Below are 27,636 nucleotides of genomic sequence, written 5' to 3' on the forward strand. Positions count from 1 at the left end.
GTAGCCAAGCCTTGGAGACCTCCAAGGGTGGTGATTCCCAACCCCTCTAGACACCAGTTTGAGATTGTCCCACCCTCCTGCAGAGGAGAGTTTTCTTGATGTCCAACCTCAGCCTTGTGTCCTGTCGGTCTTCTTCCAAAGAAATTTGGGTGGTTTGACCCTTGCCACCTTCTGAGCCTGTTGTAATCCCCTGCTCCTCACAGCTCCATGTGGGCAATGCCTCTCCTTTCATTTTGTTCCATCTTCTGAAAGAATTTCCTGCGAGGAGGTCGGTTATCCCCTCCTGTGTCCCCATGGATTTAGTTCTGCTTTTCCCTCCAGCATCTCTGGCCCGAAGACACCACCCTGGCATTGTGTGCTCCCTCCTCATGACCACATTTCCTACCAGCCTCCTCCTTCTCTCCAATACTGATGAGAAAAGTGGACAAACTTGGATCCAGATCCCTCCCCTCCACTCTTGTAGTGGGGTTTTGGTTCATCTCAGTCTCTTGCAAACACCTTTTTCTTATGCCTCTCTCTCACTGGCTTTGAGCCTGTCCCAAATCCCAGGAGGGGTCTGAACTTGGATAAAGATCTGGATCCAGAATCACAGCTCAGGTCAAGATTTTTCCTGGTGTGACTTCAGGTATCCCATCTCCAGGCTGTGTCTGGAATTGCTACTACAAAGAGCAAAAGTCTTGAAGAGGTCCTAAGTTAATCCTGATTCCCAGCTGAACCATGAGAAGCCCTCCATGAGCAGAGATGGGATTTAGACTCAGCCTTGAATAACCTCCAGTAGCAAGATCTCCAAACTGGAGGTGGCCAAACTGCTGGAGTGGATGTGGCTTTTTGTTTTATGGATGTTTCAGAGTTAAAAAACCAACAAAATTGATTGTGAAAGTCCTTTTCCTCCCCTGGAATCAACCTTTTTATGGAAGGATGTGGACATGTGCTGGGGAGCAGCACAGAGCTCCTAATGGAGGATTTATTTATCAATAAATGGAGATGCTGAAAAACCGAGCCAGGTAATTCTTAATCAATACTAGACTCTGATTCATCAGTGTGGGCTCAGGAGAGACGTGGACTGGATCTCTCCCAGTCACAGGAAATTATGTGACAGAGAGTTTACAGAAAGGAAGAAAATAATCCAGGGCTGTTCTGACTGCAAACTGAACCCATTATCGGGAAAAGGCCATTTGTATCCAGGGGAAACCTTGGCTGCACATCATCCCAGCTGAAAACCAGAGACAGTGCATCGCTGCTCGGCTGGGAATCTTTCCGACGGGTTTTCCAGGAGGGGTTTTTCCAAAGCCTGCGTCCCGCCCGGCAAAAGCATCCGGCTCCCTCCCTGCGAGGTGCAGTGCGGAATTTTGCCATCAGGTGGCAAAATAGTGATGGGGAATGGGGGAAGCACCTGCAGGAGGGTGTCACGCTCACGGGGGTGGGCACAGGGCTGGCCCTGGGGTCAAAAGGAGCTTTGGTGTAAGAAAGGTTTGATCTTAAGAAGATTTTCTTGGCTCGGGTGCGGTTTGCAGGTGTTGGGATGTGCCCGGTGGGAGATGCTGTGTTCCTGGGAGAGGCTGAGTGGGAGCCATGGGGGTGTGAAGGATTCGGGTCGTGAGCTGCTGCTGATTCATGTTTTAGGGTGGGTCTGAAGGACCCCAGGGTGGGGTTTGAGGATTTCAGCCCAGCCATGCCCAGTGTTAATAACACCAAGGTCGTGGGTTTGATCCCTGTATGGATCATTCACTTAAGAATTGGACTCAATGATCCTCGTGGGTCCCTTCCAACTCAAAATACTCTGTGATTCTGATTCTGTGTCTCAACAACCTGACATCACCGTGTCCCAGAGTGTCTGTGGTCCTGCAACATCCTCTGGGAACTGACACGAGCAGGGCAATCTGCTTCCTTCTTTTGTCTGAGAAAAGTTATGACTTCCCTTTACAAAAACAACCCAGAAAAGCCCATATAAGGCACCGCACACAGTGAAAAACAACAAAACAAAACCAAACCCAAAGCCAAGCAGCTGCCTGAGATAACTGGTCTCAAAGGCCAGCTCTGACACCGGCTGACAGGTGATTTTTATGCTGTTTTTGCTGCCACTTGTCATAAGGAAATTGTTTTCTCCTCCAGTGAAACTCACGCCCACTGGTTTCCGCCACGAGGGCGGTGATAACGGGGATCCCGGGCGGAAGCACCGGCCGCTCTCCTACCTGAATGGCTGCTAAAAATAGGAATTATCTCAGCCCTCCACCGGCTTGGGCATAAAAGGGCACCTCCCAGGAGAGCCTGAGAAGAACCCTTAGCGCCTGTGGCCGAGGAGCTTGTCTTGACCTATGTCCAAACAGGCAGAAATACTGATGGAAAGGTAAAAACCAAATAATGAACAGTGTGGCCAATGCACTCGAATCATCGAAGTAGGATGGGGGTTGTGGCTTTAGTGTGATTAAATTCAGTGGTATGATTTGTTATTGGGTGGTTGGTGGGGTTTGGTGTTGGCTTGGATGAAGGAAACTTGTCTTCCTGATCCCCAGAACCGGCCAAGGTGGGGTGGGTGGGCGTGCTGGGCATTGTGATGATGTTCACTGAGTCTGAGGGGAGGCTGATGCCCAACTCCAGGGTGGTTTTACAGCTCAGTGTACCAGGTTTCTGTGCTTGCTCCCTCTGTGCTGTTCAGTGGCGGAGAAAGTCTGTTTTGGGTCTGGTTCTTTGAAGGGTGAAATCGGTTTCGAAGATAAAACCAACACAAGGCACGGTCACAGCTTCCTGGTTTTTCAATAGCAACATTCCTGTTTAATTTTGCTTGCAAAAACAGAGAAAAAGGGCGATGGGAAAGGCAGGGAGTGGGTGATCTGAGCTCTGTTCACAGCCCTGTGCTGGTGGGAGCTCAGAGGGACTGTGTCACTGAGCAGATTTACAAGAGCCCATATTTCCCTTGACCTCTCCAGCCTTGTTGAGGGAGGATTTTCTTTTTAGCAGCCAATACTTTAGGGGGAAATACTCAAAAATCTGCATTGTGTCATTCCCCCTGTGCTCCTGGGGTGTCATTTTTCATCGCAATGTGGGAACACGTTGCAATGGGATGATAGGAGGGTGTCTGGGTGATAACCTTACTGGGTGAAACCCCCTGGATGGTGACCAAGTTCTCCCCTGAGACATGCCCAGCCCATCTCCCGCTCCCTGTGGTTTCAGTTCCTTTATCAGTGGTGTCTACAGTCCATCATAAAACCCTGCACCAGGAGCAGCCAGATAACCACTGTAAAACTGGCTGATCAGTAACCAGGAACATTAACAGTCTCAGGCACCCCTGGGTACCAGAATGGGGGGGGATTTCCATCATGCCCAACCCAACTGTGCAGCCACTTGGGGAAAGCAAAACCACCAGGCTGAAAATGTTGTTTTTCTCCCCAGCAACGTGAGGGCTCCGGCTGAGGAGGTGCCTCGGTGGGATGTGGGGAGGCAGCCGTCGGGCAAGATCCTCTCCCTGGACAGGCAAGGGGCCAAGAAAGTGCTGGAGATTTATGTCAGGCGCTCGCTGAGCTGCCGTGAGAACCCACCAGGGGCCAAACAAACCCCACAGGAGAAAACTGGAGGGCGAGGGAGGAAGACAGACGGGCTGCAACGGTCAGAAAGCGACTTCTGTACATACTCAGGTGCCAAATCCAGCCCCAAGAAGAACCAGGAGGAGGGACTGAAAGTGCTGGACCTGGAAGAGGCTCTGGATGATGACAGCAAAGCTCCCCAGGAGGTCACTAAAGAGGGGCCGAAGCCCAAGAGGAAAAGCACAAAAAACTCCTCCCAAGGCAAAACCCAACATTCGGGTTCAAAACCAACCTGGTTGAAAAGTTTCTTAAATTTCTTCTTCAAGAGGAGCCCTGAGGACCAGAAGGAAAACGCAGGGCAAAAAGCAAAGGAGAAAGATGCCAAAGCTTCTCAGGGCTCCAAACCAGAAGGAGCCAAAAAACACAGAGTAGACTCAAGCACGTCCCCAGTGCCAGGCAGAGCCCCGAAGAGGAAAACCAGCCTCAAGAAGGTTTTCTCCTTGAAGAAGCACGGGGAGGAGGAGCGGGGAGAGACGGGATCCGGGGCGAGGACCAAGCGACCCGGCTGCCTTCCCCTGTGGCACGTCCTGGCACCGGCCACGCCAGGTGGGACCCCCACTCACCCACCCCTGACCCACCCCTTCATCCAATGGGACCTCCCCGGGCTTCTCTTGGGAAAACCATCATGTTTAGTGCTGGTTTCTAATGAGGTGTCACCCTCTCAGGGCTTTCTAGGGTTTTGGGGTGGGCTTTGGAGGCTCCAATCCCAACCCGCTGCCCCAGGAAAGGGTTGATCTGCCCGTGCTTGGAGCACACGTCACCCCAAGCCTGATGTTGGCAGTAACCACCCAAGCACAATTTTTCGCCCCTCTGGCAACCAAGGGTCACGGTGGTTTAGTTTAAACCTGTGTTTGAGACCTGAGATTAAATCCTAAACTGCTCCAGGGCCGATGTTAAGGTGTTTGACATTTGCCATGGGGGTGGGTGTGGTGCAGCAGAGCCCGTGGGACACCCAATTCCACCCCTTCCAGTGCCAAAACACTGGTGAGGGGATTTATAAGGAGCTTTGGCAGATTTGGGGCAAGTCACAGCTGCTCAGCTGTGGCTCAGAAAGTGCAGCCACATCCTCCAGTACAGGAATGCACTAATCCAGGGTGGGCACCAGCACATCCAGTCCCTGCTGCAGCTGCTTTTCCCTTTCAATCAATCACCAACAAAAATAATCCTCACTTCTGAACATGTGTTTTTCTTCCAGCAGAGGTGGAGCAGCCCGATGGCTACTACACAGAGGTCTCAGAAGAGATTGGGCTGATCGTGCAGGGCAGTGAGAGCCAGGAGAGAAGGGCAAGTGGATTTGGGGAGCCCCCACAGCCACCTGGCACCGATGGGGTTGGTGAGTGTTGACCTTGCTGGCACCTACAGAAAAGATATGCACACAAGACTTGTCCCCACACAGAGCCTGCACAGCACCCAACCCCTGCTGCAGTCCTGATCCAGGGAACACAAAGGCTTTGGTGGAGGTTTTCAGCATCAGGTCTTGACTGGGGGAGAGAGAAATTCATGGAATCTCAGAATGGTTTGGGTTGGAAAGGACTTTAAAGATCATCTCATTCCCTCCCCCTTCCATGGGCAGGGACAACTTCCAACTAGACCACACAAAGGGCAAAATTCAAAGGCAGGAGTGTGGTTTTGCTGGGTGAGGGTAACAAGGCACTTGGCAACAGGCTGAAATGGTTTTTGGAGGGATGGAGACGGACAAATGTTGCTCAGGGAATTTTTTCTGAGGACTAAACAGAGCATGTGGGCGTGGGAGGCTTGGAGAAAGGGCTGGAGATAATGTGGGATCTCTGTCTGCAGATGAACCCATCAGGAGAATCGTGGCCCTGCTCCGGAGCGCAGGAGATGAGCTGGACAGGCAGGTGAGAGGAGAGCTGAGGGAATTTGGCCCAGGCTCTGCACTGCTGTGAAATGCAGCAACACCATCGATCCCCTGGCGCAGGGGATCAGTAAAGTCAAGGAAATGGCAACTCCCAGTTCCCCGCCTGGGCGTGGTCGTGGCTGTCTGTGTGTCCTCCCTCAGCGTGGGGTGAAGGCACCAGCACGGGGCTGAGCCGTGGGATCCCTCGCTCCTGACGTTGTTCCCCTGCCTCTCCCCCAGATGCGGGAGGACGCGCGGCTGCAGCTCTTCTTCAGGGACATGTCCTACAGCTCCTTCAAGGACCTGGCCGACGCCTACGTCCGGCGGGAAATGACGGCCAGCAGGGCCGATGCCAACCCCCAGGAGATCCAGTTTGCCTTCACGGTCCACCTCACGGCCACGCTGGCTGGAATCTGCAGCCAGGCAGTGAACAGGATCATGGGCTTCGGCACACGGTACCTGGAGGATTCGTTTGCGCCCTACGGCAAAATTCTCCAGGTGAGGAGGAGGATGAGCCCGGGGCTGAGCTTCCAGAAGCCAGTCAGGGCAGGTGCCCAGGGAAGCTGTGGCTGCCCCATCCCTGGAAGTGTCCAAGGCCAGGTTGGATGGGGTTTGGAGAAACCTGGGCTAGTGGAAGGTGTCCCTGCACAAGGCAGAGGGTGGAACTGGATGAGCTTTAAGGTCTCTTCTCAACCCAGACATTCTGGGATTCCGTGATTCTGGAGCCCCTCTGCTCTGGAGCCAGACTGGGAGAGCTGGGGGTGTTCAGCCTGGAGAAGGGAAGTCTCCAGGGAGAACTTACAGCTCCTTCCAGTGCCAAAAGGGGCTCCAGGAGAGCTGGAGAGGGACTTGGGACAAGGGTCTGGAGTGACAGGACAAGGGGGAATGGCTTCCCACTGCCAGAGGGCAGGGTTAGATGGGATATTGGGAAGGAATCCTTCCCTATGAGGGTGGTGAGGGTCTGGCACAGGTTGCCCAGAGAAGCTGTGGCTGCTCCATTCCTGGAAGTGCCCAGGTTGGACAGGGTTAGGAGCAACCTGGGCTAGTGGAAGGTGTCCCTGCCCATGGCAAGGGGTGGAACAAGATGAGCTTTAAAGTCCCTTCCAACCCAAAGCATTCCATGATTCCACGATTTTATGAACGTTTCTTCTGTCTCAGCAGAACAGAGAAAAGCTCAGGACAGACCACTGTGACAGCCCAGACTGACATCAGCTGCTGTGAGGGGCCTGTGGTGCCTGGGAACCCAAGGATGAAGATTTACTGGTGGGAGGACAATCCCTGATGGTGACCTGGATGTGGGGTGAACTTCTGAGCCCTGGATTTAAAATCCTCGAAGGAAAACCTGAGCAACAGCCAGAGCACTGTGAAATGCTAAAAACCCTCCTGGCTGGGGGCAGAGAGTCTGTAAATCAAACAAAGCCCAGATTTCACCCTGTATTTGCATTTTAGCTCCCACCAAGTGCATGTGTTGAACCTCAGGGGTTGTTGGTGTTTGTGTATGTGTATTTATTTACCTGTTTTTCTATATGTATCTGTGAATGTACAACATAACTTTTGTAGTTTCTGCTGTCAGCCAAGCATCCAGTTTGGAAAAAAACCATAAATCTTAAATAAATTGGTGCCTAAATGCCAGCCAGGCTTATCTTCAGGGTGTTGTGTGAGGCTTTTATAGATGGAATAACGTTTGCTTTGCTCCAGCTGCTGTGGCTGCTCCTTTCCAAGTGGCACAAGGGACTCAGACAGGGGATACACAGTGCTGTCCTGCCAATTTTACGATTTATAGTCATTCCCTTTCCAGCAAAAGGAGATTTACTGCCCAAAGCAGCTTGGGTTAACACCAAGAACTGGGTAAAGCTCGTTCCTGAGCGGTGCAGGAGCTGTCACTCCCTGAGGACCGAGGGGATTTGCAGCTGCCAGGGTCTCACCTACAAGCTCTAAGAAGATGTGAAATGTCAAAGGGATTTAAACCCTAATCACTGGGAATGTTTCCAGCTAATCTTTGCCCAGACCCCTAAGCAGGGCCATGGATTAAGGCAGCTTGGGGGGGGGGGGAGTGTTGCCAGGGCTCGGTGTGGTGGCACCAGCAGGAGCATCTCCCTTGCGAGGTTGGACCCAGCCTGGAGTGAAGGAGGTGAAGTTTTGGGGTTTGGAGTGCGCAAGAGGTGGGATGATCTAGTAGGTTGAAGGTGATGGTGGCAGCAAACAAATATGTGTGTCTGGGTCAGGGCCATGTGTGGGGTGACAGTCCCTTGTGGGCCCTTGGTGCCGGCTGGGTCTGTCCAGCACCTCCTCTCCTGGATTCTCAGTCCGTTTAAAACCCTAAGTAACAGAAAATAGGGAAGCAGAGCCCTTGCAGGACGGGAGCAGCCCTTCCCCACCCTGATCCACATCCCTGTTTGTGAAGCCTTTAAGGGCACATCTGACAGACCCAGAGAGTTCAGTCACCGGCTGCTCAAGGCCCCGGGGAGGGGGGATACCTTGCAGGGGTAATTAGGACTGTGGAAAACATCAAATCCCACTCCTGGATCCTGCCAACAACAAGTGCAGCATCAGCACCATGTTTCTTTTTGGCTGGGAAGACTTTTACTGCAAGAGAGACCGAAGCTGCTCTTGGCTGTTTGTAGCTGTCCCAATGTCCCCGTTCCCTGCTGGGAGCCTGGGGACTGTGCTGGGCTGTGACCAGGGCAGGCTGAGCTGATGGTGGGGAGGTGGTGGGGACCCATCTGGAGGATCATGCAATGCCTCTATTTGTTTTGCATCTGAGCTCGTGCAATGCCAGGGGTGGGAGCAGAAAAGGGTTCTGTTCCTCCCTGACGTCCCAGAGGATTTCATCTTCCATCAGCACGTGGGACACACCCACCAGGTGAAACATCAGTGAGGCAAACAACTCATCTCCCCCATTCCCTTCCCCTGTGCTTCTCCCAACACCACAGCTGAACCAAATACTCTCCTTCCGTGGTCACTGGACTGTTTCCAAGCCATCAGGGCAGCAGTGCCTGGAAAGCGAGGAGCAAAATGTGCCCATCCCCCTGCACAAGGGGCTCCTGCCCTCAAATAGCCCAACCCAAAGCAGGGATGCTGCTCCAGCCCAGCACAGTGGGATGAGGTCAGAAGTGGCCACAGCTGCTGTTTAGTACAACACCTCATGTCCTTCTTGTGAGTGACTCCGGCATTTTGGGCTAATCTCTTGGTTATAAAATTGAGAACCTGATTGCCTGTGGCCACTGAAGATATTAAGAAGGTTTTAAAGAAGGGCAAGTTATAAGCCCCGGGGGTTTGAGCAGTTTCCAGCTCTTGGCATTACCTTCATCCTTCCCTAAACACCCTGTGGTGGCTTCCAACAGCAAAGACAATCCCCACGCACGAAAATCCCCGGGATCACAGACACTGGCCATCTGGGCACTGATCCTGCCCAGGCAAGAAGCAGCCCCGTGCCCTGCACAGCCCCCAGCCCGCCTGGTGCTCAGTGTGAGCCGGGGACCTTCTCCCCAAACCCACCTGCTGCCGGGATCCTGCGTCTCTGAAGTTGTCAGGCCCTCCTAATCCTGCTTTGCCAGGTGGGGAGGGCAGCTTAGAAAATCAGCCCGGCACTTAATGAGCCAACTAATGCAAAATTTGCTGTCACTAAGAGGATGATGACAAGGTTTCTTCTCACGGGACCCTGGAGCTGAGCCAGGGGGGATGATGTCTCCTGGAATGCTGTCCCAGGGCCTCAGTGTTTGCAGCAGGGGAGGGTGCAGGGGTGGATTTGGCAACTCCCAGACCCCTTAAGAAACCCCCCATGACTCACTGCAGGACAGAGGACCGTGTTCCTGCAGGTCCTGTGGGATCATTTACAGCTTTCCCAAATCTTGGCAGTCAGGGCTGGGCACAACCAAGGCAGTGAAAGCACTGAGTGGAGCAGGAGCATCCTACACCTCTCCATGCAGAGCCTGGTGCATTCCCTGGGGGCCTGACATGCACCACAGGCACAGCTCACCCCCAGGGAACACAGGAACAATCCCTTCCAGTGTGCAAACACTCCTGCACTTCCCATGCTCTGGAGTGTTTGGACCAGTCGCAGCAAGAGATGATATTTTTGTCCTTCTTGGACTTTGCAGTACTGGAAGAAAGTCCTTTAAATGAAAGGATTTTTGCTTTCCCAAGGGCTGCAGGAGCCAGTGGCTTGAATCACACAGCTCAAAGCTCAGATATCACCAGGAGGCTGGTGGAAAGGCTGGAATGTGTGGGAGACAAGGAGGGGATGATACAAAACATCAAACACTGGAAAGACAAGAAATGAGAAGCTCCAGTAAGGCTGTGATCTGAAAGCCCTGATTCAAGCAATTGTTCACCTCTAGGATAACCCAGGTAATTATTCAACATGTCTTGGAGCTGAGAACTTGCTGCTGTGTGTCCTGACATCCAGGCAGCACCAGAGACCTACCCTGGCTGTGCTGTCACATTCACCTGGGGTTCAGGCAATGTCCCCCAGTGACACTTCAGCCCAGGGACAGTTGGCACATCTGCTCCCAGGACACAGCTCTTGTCGTGGGGACGCAGCAACAGCTGGAGAGGACAGGTTAAAATGTATAAAAATTGGGGGTGAAACCGCCCTGCAAAGGTTGTATCAGGATGCTGGGACCATCCTCTCTTTCCCTGTATTGTCCTGGCCAGGCTGGTGCATGACATGGGGAAGGAGAGCTTGTTCCTTCAGCCTCTCATCATCCACGTGCCAGTGTTGTACAGACAAATCCTTCATTTCAACATATGTAGTATTCACATACAGTTCAGGCCGTATGGTTTTGGACAACATAAACACACAGTATTTACCAATATTTATTAAACACTTCTGTTGAAAATGGCATTTTTTATTCTGTATGTTGGCAGCAGCATTGGAGCATTAAGGCTGAAAAGACACAAAGAATCTACTGAATTTCTCCATGTCTTTTTTTTAACTATCCCCCAGGAAATGTAGACAGCCCAAATGCACTTTGATTTTGGTTCTGTAACCACAGATTTGGGGAATGTGGTGCTGCTGTAGGACCTCATTGGGAGGGGGAGAGAAAAACAAACCCAGCTGTTTGGTTTTTGCACCCCCCAAATGATATCCAAGAGTCAGGCAAGGAAAAACCCTTCCAATGGGGAGCAAATATAAGGAATGATTCCAAACGTAACCCAGCCCTGCATCCACCCCTTGTGTAACACCCTCTGGCTTTAAGTGTCTTATACAAGCCTTTACTCACTCAGTACTGAGCTGTGCCTAAGCCAGGATTAATGGAGAATCCTATTTAGGAAAACACCCTTTGATGAAGAAAGCACAAAGCAAAGAGGAATTTTTGCACGGATGTTTCCAATTGTGCCGGGCACAGGAACATCAGAACCATCTCTGGGAGAGCTCCTGGGGCACTGCAGACCCCTTGGAATGAGAGGGGAGCCTTGACTCAGCCCTGAGCATCAGCCTGGCTGTGGTTGAGGATTATAAGAGCTGTTTTGATCAGGGGAAAATTTCTGTTTTTAGCACAGGCAGCAATTAAAATAGCTCAGGAATCTCAACGCCTCGGGGAGCTGTCATAAAAGGAGGCAGAAAATCCATCTTCTGGACTCCTCTGCACCAGAGATGAGCCTGGAGGGAGCAGAGCAGAAGAGAGCCTGAGTTTCACCTGGTGAAAAAGGACAACCAGAGGCACCGAGCCGGAGCCAGCGCTTGGATCCCGGGATGGCTGTGGAGGATCTCCGGGCTCCCAGCACCCCTTTCTCGCTCTCCTTCTCGGGCAGTGGTTTCCTGGCCCTGTACCAGGTTGGGGTGGTGCAGTCCCTCCTGGAACTGGCTCCCGAGCTCCTCAAATCCGCGTGCAAGGTCTATGGATCCTCAGCGGGGTCCCTGATCGCCGCCGCCGTCGTGTGCGGGATCGGGCTGGGTAAGGAACCCTCACCTCCATTTCCTTTTCCTGGAGATTCTTATTTCAAAAATGGTGCCTTGAAGTGCTGGGGGGGATGTTACAAATGATACAACTTTTCTAATTCTTTTTTAATGGTCCTAATGAGCCCTTTAATTAGTTGTTTTCATTGATCACAGGTTGCGTGTTAGGCCTTAAATCGCTTTTAGCCGGCACGGAGCAAAAAGTTGTCATAAGCGACTTTTGGGAGAACACAGCTTGGGAAAAGGGCTAAAACTGTAAGTTTTAAAGTTAACCTTGATAGGCTTCTTTCTCACACCTGTGAGAGAAAGATGTGTTGTTGAAACTGGACATCTGGAAACCAGGACCTTTTGCAGAAACCAGCAGGTAACAAAGAAGTCTAACAAAGGCTCAATGTTTGTGTCAGAAAGTCCCCACTAAAGAGACCAAAAAGACTAAAAGTATGAACTAATTAGCATGAGCAATGAGGCATTAATAACCAGTAGTGGGTAGAATACTAATTAATGAAAAGGAATGACGTAATTTAGAACCAATGAACATTAATTTCTTTAAATTTGTTAAAAATTTATAAACAGGTGAAAAATTGACATGTTGGTGTCCGGGTGGAGGCAGGATTTTTGTTGGCCACATGTACACCCAGAGCTGCAAATGAAGTGAGGCCTTGTCTTCTAATACCAAAAAGGCAGTGGTTCTGACTCCCAAAATGCAGAGTAAGAGGGTTGTGTCATTCCTGAGGATTTCAGGGGTGTTTGGCAGCAGGGGTGCAATGCTGGTGTAACTCCTATCACTCGTGAGGCACTAAAGAAATCCAAGGTGTTGTCACTTTTGGCAGCCAAGCTGGAGCAATTTTGGGTGGTGTAAGGGGAAACAGCAGGTTGTGACAGTCTGAGTGTTCATTGTCAGATAGGGGGAGATGCTTGTGTGGGGAAATCTGGATGTGCCTGGATTCCACTGGCTCATTTTCCTGCTCCTGCTGAAGGAGCCGAACTTCTGCTACGAGGTCTGAGGAGTGCTGAGATGTGTCCCAAAGAAAGTCTACATGGCTGCAGACTTGGCATCTCCATGGGATATGCCCATGTAAAGGCCCCTTGTCCCTATGGATCAGGTCCCTTGGGTTCCTGAGCAACAAAGGGACACGGGTGGCGTTCACAGGTATCCACAGAGGTGACAGCCCTGTCTGCATGTCACTTTGGGTCATCCCACCCAACCTTCCCAGAACAAGGGAAGAGGTGGTGCAACTCCCATTTCCAGACAATGGAGCATCTTTCCCTGTGGTAAAAGCTCAAGGGCTCATCAGTGGGATGTGCCTGATGGAACAGCAGTGTATATATATATATATTTTTATATATATATATATATTAAGAAAGAGCAGAAATAAACATTTCTGCCCATATGGGGTAAACTCCTCTACAAATCAGCAAGGGCCCCAAAATTTCCTCCTGATTCCTCATGCTGGTGTAATGGATGGAGCTGGGGATGTCCAACAGGGTACATAAATTTAGGAACTGCTCTTGCTGGGGGCGCCAGTCCTGAAACAGGGCTCTGCTTCCATGGGGGTGAAAGGCACCCTCCACTTAGAGGGGTTGAGATGATCTTGTGCTCAAAATACCTTCCCCAGGGGAAGAAAAGACATTTTGGGTAGTGATCACGCTGGTTGGGTTTCTAATAAGGAAAATGAAAGTGGCACAAACTCTGTCAAATTCACACTGGGGCAAAAAGAGGGTGAAAGGTGTGTTTGGTGTCCCTGGGGTGGCTGCAGTCAGGTCCCTGTCCCCTGCCCTGACCTGGGCTGGGTGAGGAGGTCTGAGCTCCCCAAGCCAGGTCTGTCCTCTGCCACCCCACAGGTCATCTCCTGGGAACATGCCTGGTCACCAAGCTGCTGCAGGCAGGGACAGACCTGGCATTGCTGCCAGGGTCATCCCTTGCGTGCCCCAAACCAAAGCCCCCAAGCTGGGATCGTCTCTCACCTCCTACCCAGCAGCCTGTGGGCAGTTTTTCCACATTTTCCTCATTCCCAGGATACAGAGCAGCCAGACAGCACCCTGTGGGTGCATCACCTCCCTGGGGTGTCTCTGGCTCTTTTGGGATCCCCGAGGACCCCGTGTGACCCTGACAAACACTAATCATCCCCACATGGCCTCAGCATCCGCTCAAACACACATAACCCTTCTTAATACCTGTGTGGCTCCAGGTGCCTTCGGGACACTCCATCTAATCCGTCTGTCTGTCCAAGCAGTCTCATGAGACAGCAGGGAAACCTCTGCCCCTACAAAGCCGTGGTGCTGAGGCTTCGTGCCAGTGCAGGGCCCAGGGAGCTCCCCTGGGTGCAAGGATGGCTGTTTTGGAGCTACATGAGCTTTTTGCTGAAGGAGTTTAACCCCCAAGGTGGGATATTCCCCCAGGGGAGCTCCCCATGTCAGCAAACAGACCAAACTCCCTCCCTGGGATCAGGAGTTTGCTGCACTCCTCTTCCTCCCCATCACTGCACAGCCTTTAAAACTCAGGGTGTCCTGAGCCTTTGGCCAGGGCTCTGCTGGGGCTCTGCTCCTTTAATCCAGCTCCTGGGATGTGCAGACACATGTAATGGTTATTAACACCATCTCACAGGTGGCTGGGGGAGCTCAGGTGAGCGGGGAGTCCCGGGACACTTGGCTTGCAGGAAAGCCCTAAACAGAGTCGGTGCCCCTCATCCTCCTCAGTGAGCCATCCCATCTCCCCCAGGCAGCTGGAAAACTGGAGGTGGAAGGCAGGAACGTGCTGTGCAGGTCACATTGGCACCTATAACTCTGTCTGCAGAGTTCTTTGGAACCTTTCCCTAATCCCTCCCTTGAGCACCTGTCTCCGGTGCAGACGGGGATTTCACAGATGGGGTCACACTCAGCAACTCAGTTGTCTTTTGAGGACATCGTGGGGGTGATGTCCCCTTTTCTGCCCTGCCACAACATTCCCCAGCAATGTCATCCTGGGGTCACACAGAAGGGCTGCAAGAGGCTTTATTTGTGGGGAGTGTTAGGAATAGGATGAAAAATATAACTGGCAGGGCAGCAGGGATATTGACTTTGTCTTTCCCCTGTCTCTGTTTCAGATGACCTGAAGGAATTTTTCTTTGCCCTGGCAGCAGAAGTCAGGAAAACCATCCTGGGCCCCCTGTCTCCCAAGTGCAGCTTGCTGGCCAATATCAAGGCTGTTCTGCAGCGAATGCTCCCAGAGGATTCCTACCAGTTGGCTTCAGGGAGGCTGCACATCTCACTCACACGGGTGGCAGATGGCCAGAATGTCATGGCCTCGGAGTTCAGCTCCAAAGAGGAGCTCATTCAGGTACACAGTCATTCCTCTGATGCTGAGGAGGAAGATCTCTGCCCACTGCCCGGGGTGCAGGAACCTAAACTGGTGTTTTTAACTGCACTGTTTTCTACCCTGAGTAACAAACATTATAGTCCTTGCCAGATTTTCTACTGAGAGGATCAAGAAGCTCTGCCAGAGCTGTGGTCCCACCACAATAAGCTCCCTGAGTCTTGGAGGGGGGGAGATGTGAGGTCCAGAGTCAGACAGGAACAAATCATGCTAAAAAAGCAGCAGGGTTCTTTCCAGCCTCATAAAGCTGATGTTGGTGCTCTAATTAGTGCTGATGACTCTTTAAGAGCTCTGTTAGTGCTCAGCTCTCTGGAGAGGCCTCTCCTCAGCCAAATCCCACTGGCAGTGGTTTTCCTTGTTGCCTCAGCACTTTCCTGGGAGGCAAGAGCTGGACAAAGCTGCTGCCAAACAACAAGCAGCTGATTAAGCAGTTAATTATCTGGTTAATTATCTGGGGGAAGAATCTCAGGGCAAAGACTGTGAGGTCCTAAACTTGCTTGTCACAGGGTGACAGCAGAGGGTGGCAACTCCTTGGAGATGTTGGAGTTCACCCCGTGGTGCCTCTTCTAGGCAACCCAGGAGCCCAGGGAGCTCATTCCCAGCTGATGGGGTTGCTGGAATATAGTTGCAAATGCCACAGCAGTGGCTTTGTCATTGACAAATCCCAGCAGGATGAGGATGAGTTGTGAGGGTGTCTTGGTTTTGTCCAAAAACCTGCAAAGATGAACAATGGCCCCAAAGCTTCACCTTGCCACTCTCACAGGGCAGTGTTGGACAGTGATATGTAGATTTACACCTATTAATTCTGGAAGGTCTTAGTTAAATCAATTTTAATTAAATTTAAATAAATTTAATTTTTAAAATTAATTAAAATCTGAAGGGCTTTGCCCTGCTCAAGAGAATTATTTCAACTTTAATGAAATGAGCTGTTTTGCCCTTCTTGAAACCTTTCTTGCCACAGTCCAGGTGGCACTGGCAGCCTGGCTTCAGACTTTGTCAAGGCTGAATTTTCAGGCACCCAGTCAACAGCTTTTGCCCAGGGGAACTTTGACAGGAACATTGACTTCTGCAATCTCTCTCCTCCCCCAGGCTCTCCTCTGCAGCTGCTTCCTTCCTATTTACTGTGGATTCATCCCTCCATCCTACCGAGGAGTGGTGAGTGATATTTCCAATAAAACTCACGCTCCCAGCAGCGTGTTCTTGGGTTTGAGCTTTATGTTCCCTTGAGCAGGGTGGGCTATGTAGGTCCAGGCTTTTTCTTTAGCTAATGGAGGAGGATAAAGCCTTTCAGCTTGTTCTCCATCCCATCCTAAGGTGATAGCTGGGTGGAATTGCCATCTGGAGAGGCCTCTCCTGCTTTGCCCACAGACAGAGTGTGGATGACTCAGTCTTGCCTTGCAGATCTCCAACGTGAGCTGAGAGGAATCCCACGCTCAGGAATTAGAGACATAATCCAGTTATCCTGGGCAGGGTCTGCCTGCAGTGCAGGTGTCACTGAGATCAGGTGCAGACCTGCATGGCTGAGACACCGAGAGCCCGTGGGAGGATCCTCCCCCAGCCCTGTGCATTTTCATGCCCTGTGCTTGTCTGGGTGAAGGAGGAGCACGTCAGTGTTTTCCAGAGCTTTCAGGGATGGGGCAGCCACAGCTTCTCTGGGCAACCTGTGCCAGGGCCTCCCCACCCTCACAGGGAACAATTCCTTCCCAGTGTCCCATCTAACCCTCCCCTCTGGCAGTGCAAAGCCATTCTCCTTGTCCTGTCACTCCAGGCCTTGGCCAAAGTTCCTCTCCAGCTCTCCTGGAGCCCCTCCAGGCACTGGAAGGGGCTTTAAGGTCTCCATCCCTGGAAGTGTCCAAGGCCAGACTGGACAGGGCTTGGAGCACCCTGGGCTAGTGGAAGGTGTCCCTGCCCATGGCAGGGGGTGGAACGGGATGAGCTTGGAGGTCCCTTCCAACTCAAACCATTCCCTGGGTCCATGATTGCTGTGTGAGGCCCCTCTGCACTGTCACTTCATGAACATTTAACTTGATCAGCTGCAACCTCAAACCCCACTGAGGTGGGCGGCAAATTCAGATTCCTTCTGGGACACAGCAAATGACATTTTCCTTGCCCAGTGAGCAATCCCCCAGGGCTTTACAGGCAATTATTAAAGTGGGGGCCCTACTGCTCGAGTTCAGGACTTGAAAGTTATACAACACTGTGCATTTGGTGATGTTTGAACTGGCTCACAACTGCCAAATTTTTTTTTTTTTTTTTACAAACCTTTGTGAATTAAAATAATTATATTCCCATCTTAATAACTGCTGTGGATTACAGCACCTGGTTGAGGGGCTGGCTGGGTGCCACAGGCAGGGCAGCTGGAGGAGCTCGTAAAGCCTGGGATTAAGAGTAAGGGTGGGAAGAGATGCTGTTGAAAGAAGAGAGGATGTGCTGGGACTGGTTCGTGGTGGGAGATTCTTCCCCTGGACTCAGCACTGGTGAGGCCACACCTTGAGTGCTGTGTCCAGTTCTGGGCCCTCAGTTCAGGAAGGACATTGAGGTCCTGGAGCAGGTCCAGAGAAGAGCAACAAGGCTGGGGAAGGGACTGGAGCACAAGTGCTGGGAGGAGAGGCTGAGGGAGCTGGGGGGGCTCAGCCTGGAGAAGAGGAGGCTCAGGGGAGACCTCCTCACTCTCTGCAACTCCCTGACAGGAGGGGGGAGCCAGATGGGGGTTGGTCTCTTTTCCCAGGCAATGAACAGCAAGACAAGAGGGCTGGGTCTTGAGCTGTGCCAGGGGAGGTTTAGGTTGGATATTAGGAAGAATTTCTTTGCAGAGAGGGTGCTCAGCCATTGGAATGGGCTGCCCAGGGAAGTGGTGGATTCTCCATCCCTGGAGGTTTTTAAGGACAGACTGGATGTGGCATCAGTGCCATGGGCTGGGAACCACAGCGGGGTTGGATCAAGGGTTGGACTTGATGATCTCAGAGGTCCCTTCCAACCCAGCTGATTCTGTGATTCTATGATTCTGTGATTCTGTGATTCTATGATTCTGTGATTCTGTGATTCTGTGATTCTGTGATTCTGTGATTCTCTGTCGCCCGTGGAGCTGCTGGTTCTCATCCTGGTGACACTGCCACGACCCTCAAAGCAAACCCTCCCTCTGCTCCTGCCCGCAGCGCTACGTGGACGGGGGGTTCACTGGCCTGCAGCCCGTGTCCAGCCTGGAGGAGCCCGTGATCACCGTGTCCCCCTTCACCGGAGAGCTCGACATCTGCCCCCGGGACTGTCCTGCCATCTTCTTCTGCTTCCAGATCTTCAACGGCAGCGTCCAGATCTCCATAGAGAACCTCTGCAGGATCAGCTACGCTCTCTTCCCACCCAGCACCATGGTGAGCCCACCAGGGCTTCTCCCAGCTTTGTTTTGGTTAAAAGAAATCAATTCTGCTCCTGCCTTCCCAAGCTTTAGGGTTCAGCTGAATCTCCACCACTTATTAATCAGATTTCAAAGGTGGGGGGGAGCACCAACTGTTATGGCAGGACATTATTTGGGGGGGACACACTGCTGATGGGTGGGCAACCTGGGGTGGGGGTCCACAACCTGCAAAGGACCAGATGGAATGAGATGATCTTTAAGGTTCTTTCCAACCCAAACCACTCTTTGATTCCACAACCAGTGTTTCTGTGGTTGGAAACCAGCCTGTGCTTGCTGCCTTCCCAAATGGGCCGTCCCGACCCTCCATGGTCAAACAGCTTTGGATAGATCCTGCCCTGCCCTGCCTGGGCTGGGGCTCTTCAGTGACCTCAAGTCTTTCTCCTTGCAGGTCTTGAACGACATTTTCTCCCAGGGGTACCAGGACACTGCCCTCTTCCTGTACAGGAACAGTAAGTGCCACCCCAAGACCTGATGGGCAGATGTTTGACAGACAGAAACATCATCCCTTTCTCTCCGTGTCCCACAGATGCCTTTGGATTCAACTACTTCGATGGCAATTTCCGCTTCGGCAGCACCTGTGGGAAAAACAACTCCACCCAATCCAAGGGGACACACCCCGGCCTGTACAGGAGGGTCCCTGAGAGCCTGACTCCTTACTTCCTGCCAGGTAGAGGATTTGGGGTGCTGAGCTCAGGTTTAGGGCTGCTGCAGTCCTCAAGAGGAGCAGTGTTATATTTAAGACACTATTGAGTTATTTATTATAGTAAATATTTCTACATCTGCAGTAGCTGCTCACAAAGAGGCTTTGTAAGAGTGGCTCAAGCTGGACTTGGGCCTGGGCTTAAGCATCTACCTGAGCTGCAGCTGGACAAGAGGGATTCTTGCATTTATTTGATTATTTCTGTTACTGATCTTTATTTCCTTCTGTGTTGTCGTTCGTGGGCACAGGCTTGTGGAAGAAGGAGCAGATGAATGGACTGCAGGATCCCCTGGCCAGGATCCTGTTGCAGCCATACAGGCTTCCAGCTTTATTCAGGAAGGGGTAAGAACATCCTGAGAGGGGCATCAGAGAATGACACACAAACCAGGGGTCGTGGCTTCAGCAGTGGTGAGACAGCTGAAGGGACACATGAAGGGATTTAGTGTTCCCTGAAGGCAAATTCTCAGGGAGAGTGGGTATGGCTGGTGGGAACACCACAGGATCACTTGGTTATGGAAAAGATTGTTACAGTGTGCATTTACCATTAACACCTTTTCCTGCCTTTGCCCATCATTAAACTCAGGCTGTTTATTTTACTTTTGCAGGGTGAAGAAGGTGTGGGGGCTGCTGGAAGGTGTCACCTCCCTGGTACAAGGACTCCATAAACTCCTCCAAACCTTGGTGCCTGGTTTGCCCAAGAGAGCCGTGGACAGGAGGTGAGAAGCTGCAAACCCTCAGCAAAGGGAGAGGAGGGAAACCCTGGGGGACCTCACCCATGGGTCACTGATGCTGAGCGTGGCTAAAATCTCCAAATCTGGAGTAGCCCACATTAAAAATAGCTATTTTTTCCCCCCATGATATTATTTTGATATCTCAAAGGAGCTACAAAACAGCTCAGTGCTGCTTTCCTATTGCAACATAATCGTGTTCCAGATATTTGTCTGCTGGGCTTTGTCCTGGCATGACATCAGGAACGCTCACCGAGATCCTGAGAGGTGTTTTGGCACTAAACTCTCAAGGATTTGAGGCACTTAACTTGTCACACCGACAGCTTTTAAGTTGTATCTCCCCAAAACCTGCTTGCAAGTCCCTTCATGAGCAGCTGGAAGGAGACTTGCCCAGAATGATTCCACACAGCTACAAACTGCTCAGCTCTGAGAAAGCCCTTTGGTGTCAGACACCCCTGGGGCTGCTCATCCCTCTTGGTCCGTGGATCCCGACTCAGGTGTCCCTTTGTCCCCACAGGTAACTGTCCTGGACAGGCCCTGGGGGTCTCTGATGGTTCCACTGCCTCGGGAAGGGATGGGTGAGAACAGAGCTCATCTCACACACCAGCACGGCTGCTGGCTTTCTGTGGAGTATTTTGGAGGGTGTTTTTTTTCACTTGGGAGCTGATCCTGCCTCCAGTGCTGCTGCCCCTGCTCAGGCCTGACCTGCTCTAACCTGACAGGCGAGGCAAAGCTCTGGTGCTGCTCCTGTGACCCAGCAGAGGCTGCAGGAGCCACTGGGCAGCTTCACCTGCAGGCACCCACAGCCCAGCACCTGCTTCCTTCCCCTCTCTCCCTCCTCATCACCAGCAGCCTCCCATCCCTTCTTTTAATGCAGATTACAGGGCAGGAATTTGCCATGAAAGGCCACATTTTAAGTGTTTTCCTCCCACTCAAAAACTTCCAGAGCAGTTTCATCTGAGCAAGGGAGAAGCCTTAGGGAGCATCACACTGGGCAGGAACCAATTTTTGTCCAGTTCTCTGAAGATACTTTACCAATTCTCTATCCTTGAGCTTCACACACCCCCATAGCTCTGCTTCTCCTGCCTGTGGAGGTGGGAGAACATTTGGATCCCCCTCAAATTTGCAGCTGTGGACAAGAATGGAGAAACCTGAAGATTGACCTCCTCCTACTTCAGAGTCCTGCAGTCTGTGCATTCCCTGACATTTCACAGATAAATGAGTTCTTTTCAGGGAATTGTCTGTAATTTGCAGCCACCCACAGTGCAGGGCCCAGGAAAACACCTCCTGTGTCTCTGGTCTGTATAGAGAATTAACTGGCAGCTCTCTTAATTATCCCAAATCCGAGCTGCACATCAGAGACTGATGGGTTGGCTTCCACCTGAGTCTCCCCTATTTGATGGTTCCCAATGGACAACAAATGGATCCCAACAACACAAACTGTTTATGTGAATAAAGAGCCTGTTTAATTGCACAAAGGGAAAAGGAACAGAGGGAAGTTTCATCCAAAGGGCCCTGGGGACTGCAGGCATGAATGTGGGGAGCAGCTGAAGGCTGCTTTGATGTAAAGAGATCCAAAGTTAGCTCTGAATGCTCTGTGAAAGATTAATACACCAAGTTCTGCTATCTTTGGTTGAAATCAGGGACTTGGGAATATTTTCTCTGGAATGAGCTTGCAAAAAAGAAACTTGGATGCTTATTTCATAGAATCGTGGAATGGTTTGGGTGGGAAAGGTCCTGGGCTTCCTAGCAAGCACCTCCAGGCAGGATATTCCCATTTCAGTCAGACTCAAGCAGTTACACTTCAAATGGCAATTAAAATCCCCCAAAGAAAATTTTCCTTTTTTTTTTTTTTTTGGACACCCAAATCCACTAAATGTGTCTGCAAATCTCAGCCACAAACAGGAGCACAGTTTGAACTGCCCAGTGTGTCCCACCTGCCCCTATGATGCTTACTCATAAAAACTCAGTAAAACTTCAAGAACTTCAACAAAAGTTCCACAAGGAACACCCAAACCAAAACAGTCCCAGCAAAAAGCCCTCCTGCTCCAAACCTGCAGAGATTTGCTAAGAGAGAAATATTTAACAGCTCAATATTCAAATCAGCTGGTTTTTGCTTTATTAATCCCTCACCTTTTCAAGGAAGCACAGCTGGTGCTGCCTCCTCTGCACGAGCTTGGAGCTAAGGGCAGCAGGAGGCTTTGCCAGAGGCAGTGGATAAAACTTGGCATCAGTTGGAATCACCTTGTGCAGGACATTGTTTCACCCCAAGGAAGCAGACTGGAAACCCAGCTGCACCCAGTCGGGATAGATCCACTCTGGAATGCCTCCAGTAAGGTGGGTCATGGGGCAGGGATAGAAGGGGCTGTTGGTCCTGCCTGTGCTGCTGATGTCACTGTCACTGTCACATCCTTGTGCTCCTCAGTGCAGGTCAGGCTCTGCCTTCAGGCTGGGCTGCAAGTTCCTCATTCTCTCTTTGAAAGATAAACTGGAGCTAAAGGCAGCAGCGGGGCCAAAAATGCTCTTCTGTGGCTGGCCTGGCCCTAAAGGGAGGAAAACCACATTGTTCTGTCTGACAGACACTTCTGGCAGTTCCTGTGAGACAAACTGGATTCAAGTACCTGAGCAGAGCTGTTCCCTCCCTCCTGCTGTCCAAAGGGCAACAGGATAAGCAGGTTTTGATATCCCTCAAATATTGCCCTCCCACCACTGTGCTGTTGTTTGCCCCATTGAACTCAGCAGAAATGTGAAGCCTCAGGTGGATGGGATGAGAGTTTGGAAGCATCCTAAGGCAGCAGGAGCTCCTCCAGCTCTGGGGAGGGAAGAATCCCAGAATCTGATCCAAGCAATGGAGCCAAACAAAACCAAGGCTGTGCTCAGTCCTGCCTGTGGCTCTGGCTGTTGGCTGCAGGTGCTTTATGCCAGACTCTGCTTCTAGTGCAAGGACTAAAGAGGCTGCAACTCCCTGTGCAATTGTCCTGCTGGGCATGTGGATAGAGAAGCAAATCCTTGTGGATTGTGTCCTTTGGAAACAGGACTTACTCAAGAAATCAGGTACAAGTTGTTCACAAGTTTATCCCCCTGCTGATTTGGCAACATCAATGAGATTGCACAGATAAACAATAAAACAGCCTTTTCCTGGCCTAGATCATCAGGGCTTTTCCTTCATGGATATGGAAAACCTCCTGTGTTTCTCCTCTGGAGACTGAGAGCCCAGACTCACCTCTTGGTTGCTCCCTGGCCTAACAAAGGAGTTTTGATTCCTCCCACAGGTAAACTGATTTCAGTGAAAAATGTTGCAGCCCAGCTGCAAACCAGAGACAGAGACTCCTGATAGCCCAGGAGTCCAAAGAAGCCTCATTCCTACTGTGTTGCTTCCAAAAGCTCCACGTGGCTCAGAGTGATGGAGCCTTTAAAAATGCAACCATGGAAGCAACAGCCTCATACTGTGTCCTGCACTTCTTAGTGGGCCTAGAGCTGGTTTGTTTTCCATGGAAAGATCTTCCTTGCTTTTATTTTATGTTTTTCAAGCTTTTGTTTTTAGAGCTGGAAGGGTAACAGTCCAATTCTTTCCACTTCATATTCCTCATTTGGTGTGGTCCTCCTAGAACAATATTCAGGTCTTTTTTTTTTTTACTTTTTATTTATGTGGCAACATTTTAAATAATCAGCATGTTGAAAAAGCTGTGACAATTCACCTAAGCTGACAAATTCTGAAATGTTGAAAGACTCAAAAAGAAAAAGGAAATAAATAATAAAATTGTAAAAAATGTTGCATTCCAGCAGATACTTCTTCGTATTTCTCTAGTAATAATAACACAAACTGGGAACTGAAATGCTGAGGATTCACTGGTTTTCTGTTCAAAATTGAAATGGGAGAGGGCATTATTTTGCATAGGATTGCAGAAAACTACAAGTCTTGGATTTAAACCTGCCCTGTGTTGCTCAAAAATGATACAGGTAGAGGTTTGCCTGCAGCTCTGAAGTGCCTTCCTTGCACTCAGAATTTCTCTGGCTGCAACCAGAATGACTAAGGAGAAATCTGGATTTGACCCTGGAACCCTTGAGACACCCTTAATGAAAGGATGTGTGGACAGAACCTGTTATTACCTTGCAAGCTGAGTAAATAAATGGCTTTCTCCATGGAAAGAGCTGCTGTTCCAAAGAGCCCTTCTGAGCCAGCTACAAGCCTTAATCCTCACCTAAAACAGGTTCAGCATAAAGCCTCACTAATAACCCCTCACCCAGGGGGGCCTTTTTACCCATTCCTGATGTCCTCACATCTTTTCTGGAGCCTCCAAAGTCCCAGAGAACCCCTTCTGGCAGTGACAGCCCTGGGCCAAGTGTCCCTTAGCCCATGGAAACTGGTGGGGTAAAGGAAGTGCTGGTTCTTTACCCTCCTGGGGGTGGTGAAGGTGATGTGGGGCTTCATCTTCTGCCTGGGTGGTCCCTCGATCCTCTTCAGTGACCTCCTCAGGGTCTGTGGCTCTGGAGCAAAGTTCTCTCAGTTCTGGCTTCCAGTGCAGGGTCTCCTCACCTTTCTCATATGATCCACTGGTGAATGAAAGCTCAAAGCCTTTGAAGTAATCTACAGGGAAATCAACTGTTGGGAAGAGAATCCAGCTCTCACTGCCTGTTCCTCAACAACCTGTTCTCCAACACTGTGAGGCATGACCAGGGTTGACTGGAAAACAGGGATACTGGTGACCCCATGGTTAATTGGAGTTGAGTTTGGGGGTCAGGGATCACCAAACTTTGCTGCTTTGTGATCAGTGGGTTATCAAACACCTCACAGGGCACATAAGTCTGCATTTCTGTCCAGGTCCTGGGGGCCTGAGTTCCCTGGGAGAAAGTTCTACCGTGCCCACTGTGGCAGAGAAAAGATCTGACATCACCAGAGAGTGACCAGGGAGCTTCAGGAGAGGCTGGGAGTCAAATAATCCTATAATGCCAGGGATGCAGGGATCCCTCTGCCCAGGACCCTCTGGGTGCACTGGCAGCAACTCTTACCTTCTGTCAGCAACCCCAAACTGTGAGAGAAGCCTCCAACCTACCTGCTCCTCACTCCCAGTCACTTACTCAGTCTCTTTAAGAAGCAGACCGTGTCCTGGTAGCCAGAGGCAAAAAACCGGTCCATGACCTGCAGGGGGGAGGTGCCAGTCAGGGCAGCTGGGCCAGAGAAAAGGGGGCTCGTGGCTCTGGGTACCTGTAGGAGCAGCTCACCTGGCGTTTGGGGAGCTGAAAGATGTGCTGTAAGCGGCAGAGGTTCCTCGTGGAGAGGTGCAAAGTGCAGTCAGAGAGCTGGAAGTTGAGGAAGGCGGCGGCGCCGTCCCGGGGGCAGATGTCGTATTCGCCGGCGAACGCGGACACGGTGATGGTGTTCTGGGACACGAAGTCAGCTTTCCACATGGCCAGTTCCCCGTCCACGTAACGCTAGGAGGGACAGCAGGGAGCCCTGGGCCCTCCTGGTGTCAGGGAGAGCAGTGCTGTGTCCCATTTGGGGTTTCTTCCCTACCTGGGCTGAGGCTCTGGGAGTACAGAGATGCCCTTCCAAGGAGCAGCACAGTTCTGTGTGCTCCAGGTCCACACCCACCACCTCCTCCCTTCCAGCCACAAAAGCACTCTTTAACTGGGAGGGAAGAGCAGCAGAAAGGAGTTGAGCCAACCCTGGGGACAGGGGGAGGATGGACAATTTTGTGAGAGGGTCAGTTCAGTTTGCAGTAAGGTCAGATTTTGGGGCACCTTCTTCCCTCTGTAGACACTGTGGGAACATGGCACTGAGCAACTTTGGTGGCAAACACAGGTATAAACATCCTCAATGCCACCACTGGAGAAAGAGCACAGCCTAGAGGGGCCCTTGGCCTGACCTGGGGCAGGGTCTCCAGACCACAAGGTACTCACCACCCCACGGAATTTAGGAGGGAAAAGTCCAAAATACCCTGGGATGAAGCAGCTGCACAGTATGGCCTGTGGGTGAGACAGGAAGGACAGAGGTGAGCAAAGAGCCACAAAACCTGTTGCCCTTGGGAATGGTGGCTCATCTGTAAATGCCAAAACAGAGACCCCCAGCTGGGTTATTGGGCACCACTACTGGGCACCAGACCATGTCTGACATCCACAACCAGGGCTGGAGAAGTGGGAAGGGAACCTGTGAAATGCCTCAGTTTGCTCCCTGCATACTCAGGATAATTCAGCCAGCAAGTAAAAGGGCTGATTGTTTGTATTATTTCAGCTTGTGACCCTGTTTGGATTCAGAGGGTGGTCAGGGCAGAAATCATGGGGTGGGTTACAGCGAGGCCCCAGGGCCTGTTGGGATGAGACAAGGGTTAGGGTTGGGTTTGAAACTAAAAAGGTGAGATTTAGATTAGAAATAAGGAAGAAGTTTTTTATAGTGAGGGTGGTGAGGCCCTGGCACAGGTTGCCCAGAGAAGCTGTGGCTGCCCCATCCCTGGAAGTGTCCAAGGCCAGGCTGGACAGGGCTTGGAGCAACCTGGGCTGGTGGAAGGTGTCCCTGCCCGTGGCAGGGGGTGGAATGAGATGACCTTTAAGGTCCCCTCCAACCCAACCCATTCCCTGACTCTGTGCTGTGGGGCATGGCCAGGCAGGAAATCCCACACATCTCCCCTTGCTGTGGCTGCTCCTACCTGGATCAGGTCCTCCTTGGAGGCAAACTCGGACACGGTCACACATTTCCAGTCGCGCAGACGGGTGAGGACAACGTGCAGCTTTCCAGACACCAGCTCGTGGGCGTTGGGAGGCAGGTGTTTGTCCAGGCCATACCTTAAGACTTTATGGACTCTTTTTCCAGGAACAAGCCCCCAGAGGGAGGTTGTCAGACGACTGAGGAGGGTTTTCTTGAACTCATCTGAAGCAAAGCAGAGCAATCATTCTACATCCCTTACATGATTAGTCACAGACTATTATGTATTATTTATGTGCTTGCTGAGCTGCACTTCCACCTGGGAAGGGGGCATTTTACCACCTTGTGAAATGCTCACACAGAGCCATTATTTTCATTAGGGCTAAGCCTCTCATGAGTGGACCCAAATTTTCCAAGGACTTTCAAAATTGCAGGAAACAGAAGTATCTTGTTTTCTTATCCCATTTCTCTTGATTTTCTCCACAAGGCGTCTTAAAAATTTTTGGAGATGTGGGAGAAAACTGACAAGAAGCCTTTGTAAAACTTTTCCTCCTGTTGGCTCTTGAATCTGTGTTCCCCCCTAATGTATTTTCTTTCCCCTCTGTGTTTTGGAAATCTACCAGCAAGCCCAAATGACTTATTAAGGAGAGAACTTCTGTTTCTTATATTAGACATGCTTACTATTAATTCAAATTAATAAGATGCATGACATTTAATAGTTATATCTAATCTGTTTTCTTTCTGCTGGTCAGTTTACTCATGTTTTCCACTCTTCCAGAAGTCAATAAAGCAAAATTCTGAGTAATTAATCACTGATTAATTAAAAAAACCCCTTTTGCAACTCCCAAATTCCAAGATATTTGATCTCTTTAGGCTCAGAATGGACAGAAGTGCACAGCTCTTACCTATATCAGACCCACACAATCCAGCTGTAGCTACAATTGATCCTGAAGATGATCCATAGATCCTGGATGCAGATTTCAGTATGTCAGGAGACAATTCCAGCAGAGCAGACAACACTCCAGCTTCGTATATAATCAAGAAACTGCAGCCTCTAAAGAATATAGAGTAAGGTCTTCCCTCTTTTCCACTTATCCTCATCATCTCTGCAAACACCAAGCACTGCAGCCACGAGAGAGCAGCTGCCCAACACCTCCAGAGGGTTTTCCAGAGGCAGCCAACCCTTAGCTGTGTCCCACTGTCTTATATCCCTCTGTTTGTCATAAATCTCTGAGCCAAACGTCCAGTGAAACAGCAGCAGTGGGCAGAAGTGGATGGTGTGATGTCTTAATGCCTAAGGCCACCCATTAAAATCAGATTATTACATTGCAGGGTGCCTGAGGTGAGCACTGAGCTGCTGGGCAGCCCCGGGGCGTGGGGACACGTCACGCTGATGTGTTGGGGAAGCAGCTCAGGGGGGCCCCAGAAATGATTCCTCAGGAGGGAAAAAGCTGCTTCCCCAA

General features: G+C 51.0%; 3 protein-coding genes across 4 annotated transcripts; 2 read left to right on the forward strand and 1 right to left on the reverse strand.

The window, feature by feature from the left end:
- Positions 1 to 2,045: 2,045 nt before the first annotated feature.
- On the forward strand, positions 2,046 to 7,210 carry LOC135402580 (apoptosis facilitator Bcl-2-like protein 14). 2 transcript variants are annotated; one of them, XM_064635888.1, is made up of 6 exons: positions 2,046 to 2,347; positions 3,391 to 4,127; positions 4,777 to 4,914; positions 5,379 to 5,440; positions 5,680 to 5,937; positions 6,601 to 7,210. In XM_064635888.1, exons 1-6 carry the CDS (start codon positions 2,316 to 2,318, stop codon positions 6,643 to 6,645), a joined length of 1,272 nt encoding a protein of 423 aa, XP_064491958.1. In that variant the 5' UTR covers positions 2,046 to 2,315; the 3' UTR covers positions 6,646 to 7,210. The 2 variants fall into 2 exon arrangements, with proteins under 2 accessions (XP_064491958.1, XP_064491959.1); XM_064635889.1 differs by having other exon boundaries at positions 2,047 to 2,347; positions 4,780 to 4,914; positions 6,601 to 7,209.
- Positions 7,211 to 10,684: 3,474 nt separating this feature from the next.
- On the forward strand, positions 10,685 to 21,528 carry PNPLA1 (patatin like phospholipase domain containing 1). Its single transcript, XM_064635845.1, has 9 exons — positions 10,685 to 11,339; positions 14,425 to 14,657; positions 15,783 to 15,848; positions 17,849 to 18,061; positions 18,494 to 18,554; positions 18,632 to 18,772; positions 19,054 to 19,147; positions 19,411 to 19,521; positions 20,051 to 21,528. The coding sequence occupies exons 1-9, from the start codon at positions 11,138 to 11,140 to the stop codon at positions 20,052 to 20,054; spliced, it is 1,125 nt and encodes a 374-aa protein (XP_064491915.1). The 5' UTR covers positions 10,685 to 11,137; the 3' UTR covers positions 20,055 to 21,528.
- A 3,035-nt stretch (positions 21,529 to 24,563) lies between these two features.
- Positions 24,564 to 26,934, reverse strand: LOC135402445 (1-acylglycerol-3-phosphate O-acyltransferase PNPLA3-like). The gene is made up of 4 exons (XM_064635631.1): positions 26,931 to 26,934; positions 26,178 to 26,398; positions 25,435 to 25,500; positions 24,564 to 24,966 (listed from the first exon to the last, which is right to left on the reverse strand). Exons 1-4 carry the CDS (start codon positions 26,932 to 26,934, stop codon positions 24,694 to 24,696), a joined length of 564 nt encoding a protein of 187 aa, XP_064491701.1. The 3' UTR covers positions 24,564 to 24,693.
- Between the last annotated feature and the right edge of the window lie 702 nt (positions 26,935 to 27,636).

The sequence above is a fragment of the Pseudopipra pipra genome, chromosome 25 (genome assembly GCF_036250125.1).
Source record: "Pseudopipra pipra isolate bDixPip1 chromosome 25, bDixPip1.hap1, whole genome shotgun sequence".
NCBI lineage: Eukaryota > Metazoa > Chordata > Aves > Passeriformes > Pipridae > Pseudopipra > Pseudopipra pipra.

Excerpts from the sequence above, each read along its gene's own strand:
- LOC135402445 (XM_064635631.1), bottom strand. Across the intron at positions 25,501-26,177 it reads CCAAGGAGGACCTGATCCAG|GCCATACTGTGCAGCTGCTT; the intron begins GTAGGAGCAGCC and ends TCTCACCCACAG. Across the intron at positions 24,967-25,434 it reads CTCCTAAATTCCGTGGGGTG|CGTTACGTGGACGGGGAACT; the intron begins GTGAGTACCTTG and ends TGTCCCTCCTAG.
- PNPLA1 (XM_064635845.1), top strand. The coding sequence starts at position 11,138 with ATGGCTGTGGAGGATCTCCGGGCTCCCAGCACCCCTTTCTCGCTCTCC. Across the intron at positions 15,849-17,848 it reads CTCCATCCTACCGAGGAGTG|CGCTACGTGGACGGGGGGTT; the intron begins GTGAGTGATATT and ends TCCTGCCCGCAG. Across the intron at positions 19,148-19,410 it reads CCAGCTTTATTCAGGAAGGG|GGTGAAGAAGGTGTGGGGGC; the intron begins GTAAGAACATCC and ends TTACTTTTGCAG.
- LOC135402580 (XM_064635888.1), top strand. The coding sequence starts at position 2,316 with ATGTCCAAACAGGCAGAAATACTGATGGAAAG. Across the intron at positions 2,348-3,390 it reads GCAGAAATACTGATGGAAAG|CAACGTGAGGGCTCCGGCTG; the intron begins GTAAAAACCAAA and ends TTTTCTCCCCAG. Across the intron at positions 5,938-6,600 it reads CCTACGGCAAAATTCTCCAG|AACAGAGAAAAGCTCAGGAC; the intron begins GTGAGGAGGAGG and ends CTGTCTCAGCAG.